Source organism: Colossoma macropomum, unplaced genomic scaffold, assembly GCF_904425465.1.
Source record: "Colossoma macropomum unplaced genomic scaffold, Colossoma_macropomum, whole genome shotgun sequence".
Lineage (NCBI taxonomy): Eukaryota > Metazoa > Chordata > Actinopteri > Characiformes > Serrasalmidae > Colossoma > Colossoma macropomum.
Genome location: NW_023494804.1, coordinates 11,682,850 through 11,693,362, shown reverse-complemented (window position 1 = coordinate 11,693,362; position 10,513 = coordinate 11,682,850). Strand labels below are relative to the sequence as shown.

At 38.4% G+C, this 10,513-nt stretch overlaps 1 protein-coding gene across 1 annotated transcript; it reads left to right on the top strand.

Moving 5' to 3' along the window:
* The first annotated feature begins 1,913 nt into the window (after positions 1-1,913).
* stc1l (stanniocalcin 1, like) lies at positions 1,914-9,985 on the top strand. Its single transcript, XM_036595726.1, has 4 exons — positions 1,914-2,102; positions 2,298-2,440; positions 2,571-2,782; positions 9,295-9,985. The coding sequence occupies exons 1-4, from the start codon at positions 1,991-1,993 to the stop codon at positions 9,590-9,592; spliced, it is 765 nt and encodes a 254-aa protein (XP_036451619.1). The 5' UTR covers positions 1,914-1,990; the 3' UTR covers positions 9,593-9,985.
* The last annotated feature ends 528 nt before the right edge of the window (positions 9,986-10,513 follow it).

The window sequence follows — 10,513 nt, the reverse complement described above, 5'->3', positions numbered from 1 at the left end:
GTGCTCCATCTTCGCAATATTGCCAAATTAAGAAATATCTCTTCAAGAAAAGGAAGCTAGTTCATGCATGTATTACCTCGAGGTTGGATTACTATAATGCTTTACTGTCTGGATGTTCCATCAATGGCCTCAACAGCCAGTCCTTACTAGAACTAGAAAATTTGACCATATCAGCCCAGTTTTATCAAACCTACACTGGTTGCCAGTTAAATTCTGCATCTAGTACAAAATTCTACTGACATATAAACCTCTAAATGGCCTCACCCCTTAGTACCTTAGTGAACTTATCCCTTATCATGAACCATCACGCTTAACAACGCTGTGCAAACCACAACTGCACGCCACAGACCCTCCTGATGATACTGCTGCATGCATAGACTCGAACTATTTAATTATAGCCATTGCTTCTCCTGCATTTCTCCTTTTCCATATCCTATACTTGTACTAATGGTAAAACCTTATTCTCTGCTTATATTGTGCTTGTGTTATTGTTTTGCTATTCCGTGTTGACCAGAGGAGGATGGGTTCCCTTTTTGAGTCTTGACTCCACTGAAGATTTCTTCCTCTTTTTTTTAGGAAGTTTTTCCTTGCCACTGTTGCCACTGGCTTGCTCATGGGGGCTTGGACCCGGATTTTTCTGTAAAGCTGCTTCATGACAACAGCTGTTGTAAAAAGCACTGTATAAATAAACTTTGACTTGAGATAATCTACAGATAAACTACAGATAATCTTCTGATAAAATTCTGACTTTTTTTTTTTTGATAATTATTAAAGTTCAGTCTCTTGGGATTCTTTTGACACCGGATTTGTGCAGATCAGTCAAAAGCTCGGGGACTAATTTGCACTAAAAATGTGTGCAGTTTTGCATAAAACGCAAATTTTCTCAGAATCTTTGTGGCCAGAGCTATGTGGTTGTTGAGGCTTTTTTGTTGGCCATGAAACAAGTAATCAATGGCAAAATAATTTTGTCTCTATGACATACAGGGCAGGAGATGTGGCCCAAAACTCTTAATGCTTTGCCTGGTTGATCTGGCAGAACTTGTGCACCTAAGTTGTGAGAGGGTTTACTATCTACCAACCAAGTCTCATGTGCATACAACTTACAGTTTGATCTGCATGATTCATTTTAAGGCAGAAAAAGAATAATAATAATAATAAGAAGAGAAATCATAACAATTTCAAGAGGTTTCATAGCACAATACCTAATAATCTATAGTATTGTCATTGCAGTCATGTTCTTGACATCAGCTTAATGCCTCCGTACATCATTGGGTGACAGCGAAGTGGGTTCTATATCTATCTAAACTGATGGCTATTGTATTGCGGCATCTGCAAGAAAGAAGTGGAATTGGGAGGCATCTTGGTATAGCTCAACACTTACGGTATGTAGCTGTAATATTTGGTGGCTAGCTAGAGGATGACTAAGCAAGGGGAAAGGGATGGTAATTGGCAAAAACCTGTCTGTTTCCTGCTGATGGTAAACATTAACAAACACAAGTAAACATGCTGGTATGACACTCACCAGCATGGGCACCAAGCAGGTTAACACAGTGCCTTTTTAAAAGCAACATTTATTCTGGCTAAACAGTGACATTAAACACCAAACTATAGAAGCCGCAGAGGCTAATGGGTATGCAAATTATCTGAACACACTCAGTGCAGGCACGGTGGCGCTACAGTATTCACTTTCATTCCGTGTTAGCAACATTAACATGCTGTCCTCTCATGCTGTCATGCTGTTGGTGAGATAAAATCAGCATGAATCATGAATATTTATGAAGGCATGGAAAGTTTTAGGATCCATGCAGGCTTCACTTTACTCTGAAGTACTGGATTCTGATTGGACTAGGGCCCAAATCTCAGGATTTATGATTCGTTATCCTAAAACTGGTAAACTGTATAAATAGGACTTTTCCATCCACCTAAAACAAGAAGAGGGTTACCATTAAAGCTTCAACAAGGGCCGCAACACTTGGTCACAGCTGTAAAAATGCTCCTAAAAAGTGGATTTCTTGTGTTCTTTGTCCTGGCTGTGTCTGCCTTTGAAACAGACAAGCATGAACCTGAACTGAGACGAACTCGTTTCTCAGCCAGCAGTCCATGTAAGTTTCCCATCTAGATTCCAAACTATGTTGTATAGATTGCTTAGATAGTGTTCAAAGCATTTCATGGAATTTTCAATATATTTAAAGTGAATTTATTTTGTACAGCTTTTTATTCATTCATAGTTTTTCATCTCACCACTGTTTTATTTATTTACTTAAAACTGTTTTCTTATTTTCTTTTTTTCCTGTTAGCTGAAGTGGCCCGCTGTCTGAGCAGTGCTCTGCAAGTGGGCTGTAGTGCATTTGCCTGCTTGGAAAATTCTACCTGTGATACTGATGGTATGCATGACATCTGCAACGTCTTTATCAATACAGCAACAGTTTTCAACACAGAGGTAATGAATTTCAAGCATATTCAAGCAAATTTCAGTGTGCTTACTGGATTCTAATATTTACATGTATGAGAGAAGTCCTATGTTTTAAATTGGTAGAAAACCTATAAAAATATATTTGAATCTCATACAGGGCAAGACCTTCGTCAAGGAGAGCATTAAGTGCATTACCAAAGGCATCACCTCCAAGGTTTATCAGACCATCCGTCGCTGTGCCACCTTCCAAAAAATGATTACTGAGGTGCAAGAGGAATGCTACAGCAAGCTGGGCATCTGTGGAATGGCCCGCTCCAACCCTGATGCTATTGGAGAAGTTGTCCAGGTGCCCAGACATTTTCCAAACAGGTACATCAAGTCCAATTCTGTCAGTATCTCTTGGCACTGGTGCTTGGGAATATTTTATATTTCAGACCAAACTTATTCCATGTCCCATATGTAAAGATTAAAATACCATTAAATAATATCAGAGATAGAAAAGGACTTCTACCATCCAAGGCTAGTGTGTGTATTATGTAAACAAAACACAAAAAAATTGCCATTAAATAACATGAATACAGTTTTATAACGTGTAGTTTTATGCAAACATAAAACTAGGTAAACAAAGTATACCTACTATAATGAAATATACTTGCTATTTCAACACATCTAATGCTTATTTAAGCATAAAGAAAAGCAATGTCATTAAGATGAATAGTAACATCATGAATTTCTGATATATATTCAGTATAAGGCAGGAGTGTTCAGTCATTTCCACAAAGGGCTGGTGTGTTTGCAGGTTTTCATTCATTCATCACTTTGAACAAAGCAGCAGTGCACATGATCAGTTATTTGAAGCAGGGCCAGTCCTAGGCCACATAGGCAGCTGCGTGAGGAATGCCATTATACTGAAGCCCTATTTGAATTTGTGTGCTGCTCAACAAACAGCCAGGACCTGAGCCTGAGCATGCTGATCGGATATATCACTGATATGCTGACTGACTGCCACCCATATACCCCAACAGCACATTCTTGCATAGTGCTAGCGGTAGTCTCCGTCAACATTTGTGAAAAACACACCATTGGCCTATAGGCAATCAAATCAATCCAGTTATGAGTCATATAACATATGCACCTTTGTGTTGCAGTGTTGTTTGCTCACCTGTTATGCTCTTAAAAAAAAAGTTAAAATTTAGTGATATTTAGCATCCTATTGTGAGGTAATAGTGTACAATCCAGTCCAATAAATTAGTTTGAAACCATTATGTCATTTTATTCTCTAATGCCTGTGGTATATTAAAATTTCACAATGACTTTATAGCGCTGTATTAACTTGCAGCATATTGTGTTAAATTATATTTATACCTTTTATACTGTACTTTTTGCCCAGATTTTGATTCTTTATGGACAAAATATATATATGGCCAAAAAAGGTGTTCATGGTGCGCACATGTGAAAACACATTGAATTAGGGACTTCTTACAAAGTGCAGTACAGCCACCTATCCAGCCACCACCATCACATGTTATTCAGCAAAATTACATTATTAGGACTGGTCATTATCTACATACAATCCCATTTCCAAAAAGGTTGTGACGCTGTGCAAAATGTAAATAAAAACAAAAGGCAATGATGCGCAAATCACATAAACCCTTCTTTGAAAATACTACAAAGACAACATATCAAACATTGAAACTAAGAAATGTTATTGTTTTTTGAAAAATATATGCCCTTTTTCAATTTGATGCCAACATAGTCCAAAAAAAAATTGGGACGGGGGCATGTTTACCACTGTGTTTCATCACCTCTTAACAACACTCTGTAAGCGATAGGGAACTGAGGAGACCAATTACTGTAGTTTTGAAAATGAAATGTTTTCCCGTTCTTGTTTGATATAAGATTTTAGCTGCTCAACAGTTTGAGGTCTCCTTTGTCGTATTTTTCATTTCATAATGTGCCAAATGTTATCAGTGGTGATAGGTCTGAACTGCAGACAGGCCAGTTTAGCACCCGGACTCTTTTAATAAGGAGCAATGCAGTTGTAACACATGCAGAATATGGTTTTACACTGTCTTGCTGAAACCAACAAGGCCTTCTCTGACAAAGACATCATTTGGATGGCAGTATATGTTGCCAAAACATGTATATCTCAGTCAGCCTTAATGGTCCCTTCACAGATGTGACAGTCACCCATGCCATGTGCACTAATGCACCCCTATATCATCATGAATACTGGCTTTTGAACCGTGCGCTGATAACAAACTGAGTGGTCATTAGCCCAGAGGATGCAGTGTCCATGATTTCCAAAAAGAATTTCATATTTTGATTTGTCAGATGACAGAACACTTTTCCATTCAGTCCCTTCTAAATGAGGGCTCAGAGAAGGCGGCGGCATCTCTGGATTCCTGTTTATGTATGGTTTCTTCTTTGCCTTTTAGAGTTTGAACTTGCATTTGTGGCTGAAGCAACAAACTATTAAGCGACAAACACACAGACAGTGTGTTTCTGAGCCCATGCAGTGATTTCCACTACAGAATCATGTCTGTTTTTAATGTAGTGCCGCCTGAGTGCCCAAAGGTCATGGCCAGCAAATACTGGTTTTCAGCCTTGTCCCTTGCATACAGAGATTTCTCCAGATTCTCCAGAGTGGTGAACCCCTCCCCATCTTTACTTCTGAAAGACTCAGGCTCTCTTAGATGCTCTTTACATACCCAGTGATGTTACTGAGCTGTTGCCAATTAACCACCAGGTTTTTTTTTTAGCATTACACAACTTTACCAGCCTTTTGTTGCCCCATTCCAACTTTTTTCGATTGTGTTGTTGCCATCAAATTCAAAATGGGCATATATTTTTCAAAAAACAATAAAATTTCTCAGTTTCAACATTTGATATATTGCCTTTGTACTATTTTCAAAGAAACAATGTTTAAATGATCTGCACATCATTGCATTTTGTTTTTATTTACATTTTGCACTGTGTCCCAACTTTTTCGGAAATGGGGTTGTATAACAATCTTCTTGATAAAAACTGCACATGAAGATTTTCTTTGTTTTCTTTTGCCTATGTGTGTTTTTAGAATTAACTAAATAAATCAAAAGCATATATCAAATATTTTAGCTAAAACTCACTTTCATTTTTGAAAAATTAAAAAACAAGTGAGGTGCCAAATAATTTAGCACTGCCAGTGTTTGAATATAGAGACTTACTGCCTGCAAAATTGTAAATTTGTGTACACATAGACAATAAGCATCTCTGTTCTGTTTTCATGGTGGTGAAAGTGAGAGTAACGGGGCGCTTTTATCCTTGCAAAACTTCTGATCAATAAACAAACACCCATGTGTTTAATTTAGACCACTTTAGTCCTTACAGTCCATCAGCCATACCAAAGGGAAGAGATAAAATATCACAAAAAAAAAAAAATAAACTGTGGTGTGGTCTTTAGAAAATGAACTGGGTGTGGAAACAGCCTGATGTTCTTTAGAGATGTTGGCTAACAAATATTGCTGAGGCTACTACTGAAGCAGCATCAAAACAAACACTGACACTGTTCTTGATCAGGTTCAGAGGGGGGTACAGTAGCCTAAATAAATACTCAGGTAAAAGTATTGATACTTGCATAAAATAATTAAGTAAAAGTTCCCTTTAGTCCCCTTTGCTTAAGTACTTTTTCAAATTTTTCATCACTTCATTGCTCTTTTATGTTCCTATTTTGTTTGTTTGTTTCCTGTCATTCTTTTTTAAACAGCTGTTACTCTTTCATGAATGCTTTGACTCAAATTAGATGGTTTCATTTTATTTTGTTAAATAACTAGCTATTTATTTTTATAGCTGAAAATACATGTTGAAGCCTAAGCATGAAATCAGTGTATAGCTTCACTTTGGTTTTGTTGGGGTTACTTATAATTTATTCTTATAAATTATTTATTATTGTTCCTAAATAACAACAACAACAACAACAAAACTAATAATAATAATAATAATAATAATAATACAAAATATTTACGTAATTAAGCAGTTGTTCAAGTAAATCAAGTTGCCTTATATTTAAACAGTAGAATTCTTAGGAGTCTTATTGTGATAGCAATGACGTTCCTGGTTTGAACAAGGTGAAGTTCTCCGCCATGCTAGGCAATAGTCATTCCATACTGGCAGAGTAGACCAAATCAGTTCAGCATAATAACTAAATTGCATTCCTGTCTACTCTGTCATTTTTTTCAGACTCTAAGATGATTTCTCTGGCATACCTGCACATTAGATACAATTTATTAGTAGTATTTGTTACTGAAATTATGACCTTGCTTGCTCATTGTGCAGTGATAATGCTGTCATGTTTTTAACATTTAACTTAACATTTAACAAACATCTTGTTAGTTTGAAACACTCAAACCTTAAGTAAGTCAAACCTTTAAGTAAGGTATAGCACAGCAATGCACAAAACGCTTTGGGAGGACTTGCCCACAAATACAACAAACCCAAATGGCCAAAATAAACACAAAAAAAGCATAAACTAGGTCAACCACCATTTTAGTATCCTGATAAACCATTCACTAGTTTCAGTTCAGAGGAGATTCCCACCCAAGTAGCTTGTTTTTTTAGTAAGTATCCCCTTTTATGTGACAGATAATGCAAATGAAAGCAGTCCAGAAGTGCCATCTCTGGTTAAGCTTCGGCTGGCGTGTGTGCAGGTTCACACAACACGGCTCACCTGTGTGCAAGCTCAACTTTTTTCTTCCTGATTCCCCCCTTTCATGTCTCTCTGGTTTAGGTTCTCAAAAACATGCACAGCAGAGGAATGTTCATGGCTATACATAAAGCATAAGATGAGGTTTCATGAGAGAAGATTTTAGCTGCTTTAGAAAGTGGATGTGCTCTAACCAAGACCAGATTACTTCAAATTGTACATCTCTGCATTGTGCATTTTAATTCCTGGCTTGTCTGGCTACACCTACATGTTTTTCTACCTCAGCTCAGTTTTTGGCACTGTAAGGTACTATATGCAGGGGAATCAGGTGCAGGGATGCAGTGAAAGAGGTGTTTTAGTGAGCCTATGAGATTGTGGCCCAGGGCCAGACAAGTAGCCATGTTTGTTGTCTCACAAATATCCAGGTGAAATTCAGGGAGCCTAATCTGGGTGTCTGCTTCCCACAAATTAGGTTATCATAAGGGTCCTGTTCACCCTTTCAGTGGGCACCTTCTGAGCCACACCCCAGGATTTGCACAAGTCGGACATCACCTGGTGTGTGAACTGTCAGACCTGGTGTTTTCACTTCAGCAAATTGCATCAATCCAGCAGGTCATAGGCTGGTTACTTTGTACTCTTGACAGGTGTGACAGGATCAGACATGATGTATATCTCTCTGTATCGTTGGCCACCTTGCAACTTCCCAGATTCCCAAGAGTGTCTCTTTGCCCTTTTTGCACAGGGCATTGGTCCGCTGAGCATTTCCAATTTCTTGCAAAGTGGGCGCTAAATCAGCCCATTTGATCTTGGCAATGGCTGTGCAGACAACCACAGTTGCTTGCACAGGAGTGCATGACAAGGCACCAGGGACCACATTACAACACTCCCTCTTGTAGTGGACTCTGAAGGTGAAAGCCTGCAGTCTCAAAGTCCATCTTATGAGCAGAGATTATGTTTTAACATAATTGAAGGTTCACGCAAAAGCACTATGGTCAGTAAAGATGTTAAACATCTCTCCCTCCAGATAATGGTGGCTTTTCTCCACGGCCTAAACTATGCCTAAATTTCTCTGTGGTCTGGGCCCCTCAGTGGTCTGGAAGCAAACCTTTTTCTCCCCATCAATCCACTAGTTGAGGACAGCTCCCAAGCTAATGTCACTGTCTTCAATATGCACTTGAAAAGGGTAATGTGGGCTTGGTTGAGCCAGCATGGGTGGAGTCTGCATTGAACATTTCAATCTTGACATGCGGTTATCCATTCCCAGAGAACATCCTTCCTCTACAAATTGTTTAGAGAGGCAAAGATATCTGAAAGATATGGAATGAATTTGTGGTACCATCACACCAGTCCCAGAAACCTCTGGAGAGACTTTAAGTCAACAGGGAGAGAATACTGAGTAATGGCATCAACCTTGGCTGGATCTACTTTAGCTCCTCTGGCAGAAACCATGTAGCCTGAGAAGTTTAGTTGGGTTAGGGTGAGATGGGCCTGATGGAGATTTCAGAAGACAGCTTCCATTTCTCGCAGATATTGTTATAGGCTCTGAGAGAACACAATGATGTTGTCAAGGTGAACGAAGCAAATCCTCCCTCTTAGCTCAAATCCTCCCTCTTAGCACCAGCGTCCACTGCAGCAGGTCCACTGAGCTGACGACTTAAGCACCCTGCATGGTTTTCAAGATTTCATGGACCAGTGGCATCATGGTGAGTCTTAGCATTTAGCCCATGATAGACAATGCAAAATCTAAAGGAGGAGTCTTTCTTCTGCATCAAGACCACAGATGATATCCAGGTGGGCAAGAACATTTCAATGATGCCTTCCTTCAGCATCATCTGAATGTGTTTCAGCCTGCTTTTGGGGTGGCATCCAGTATGCCCTCTTTCACCCAGGAACTTCATCCGAAGTCAGGACCTTGCCCTTCATGGTGTCCATCATACCGTAAACTCTATATTGCCTATGTTTGTTTGTTTGCTAAAACAATGCAACTTTCCTGTTCGTATCATAGTAAAAATCATCTTGTTGATCTGAAAATAAGATTTTACAAAGACAAGAAATCTAAAAGTAACAGAAAGTAATCAGAGACATTAAGTTAGAACACATTTTTGAAGTAACTCTCCCAACCTTGTAATAGAAGAAATGTACATTTAAGTATATTGTAATCACGAGTGATGTGTAATGGCTCAACATCTCTATATGATAGGTACTACAGTACCCTGCTGCAGAGCTTGATGAAGTGTGAGGAGGAAATAGTGGGGGTAGTTCGGTCAGGGTTGGTGGCAAGACTGGGCCCTGACATGGACACCCTTTTCCAGCTGCTGCAAAAGAACCTATGCCCCATGGATTTTGGTACTGGCCACGCTGGGACAGATAGCCAGGAGAGTTTTCGCTGGCCCCTGGGACCTCCCATGTTCAAGATCCAACCCAGTATGCGCAACAGAGATCCAAATCATCTCTTTGCCAAGAAACGTTCAGTTGAAGATAGAACACCGATCCAATAAGATGCTGAAAATGTTAACACATTCATGTAACCACAAAGTCAATGCATTTGGTGATATTCTGTGATATATTTTGTGATGTTTTATGGCATTACTTCATATATTGATTGTTCATTATGCTTTTAAATTAAACTAAAAGTTTAGCTGTGAAAATGTGTTAATATATGATAGCTCATAGTTGAATAAAGAGTCTGTATTTTCATTGACACTGGATATTGATATGGATTGAACATCCATTGTCTAACTAAGGACTTAGTACTGTTTGTTTGTTTTTTTTTTTGTTAATTGAAATTGAAGTCAGAGGTAGCTTATTCCTTATGCTGGTCATAGGAAATATAATGGCATTGTTAACACAGGCTGTTGATTTACGTACATTAATAAATATTTAAATGGTTATTACTTACGTATCTTACGTTTTTACCGGCATAAAAAGAGAGGCTTTCATTAATGGTGCAACAGCACCCAAGTACTTCTAAGTGTGGTTGTTTTATTGGTTCTTGGTTTGTCATAGCTGTTGTGGTAGTGGTAAGCTTACCACTTGTGAACATGTTCAGTAGTGAGAAGATTCAGTCATTCCTCAAAGGAGTTTAGTAACACTGAAATTAATAACTGGCTAACCACAGTAATTTATCAGTCTACTCAGGCTTTAGCAGGAACGTAAGGGTTTTAAAGACACTGTTTTTGGGATATATTTTTAAATTTAGTGGCTAAACCTTTTAAAAGAATTGAAAAGATTTCAGAATACTGCCTTTACAAATTATAACCTGGTCTGAATACAGATACTTCTTTATTCTAAATACGTATTGCAAATACTTTTATATGGTTACATTTCAATCCTAATTATTGCTGTGTTTCTCTCATCCCTCTTTCTCTCTCTCTCCCTCTTTCTGTCAACAAAGCACATCAAGTGATCTTCACTTTCAT

Coding starts and splice junctions, on each gene's coding strand:
- stc1l (XM_036595726.1), top strand. CDS start 1,991: ATGCTCCTAAAAAGTGGATTTCTTGTGTTCTTTGTCCTGGCTGTGTCT. Junction 2,103..2,297: donor TTTCTCAGCCAGCAGTCCAT/GTAAGTTTCCCA, acceptor TTTTCCTGTTAG/CTGAAGTGGCCCGCTGTCTG. Junction 2,441..2,570: donor CAACAGTTTTCAACACAGAG/GTAATGAATTTC, acceptor AATCTCATACAG/GGCAAGACCTTCGTCAAGGA.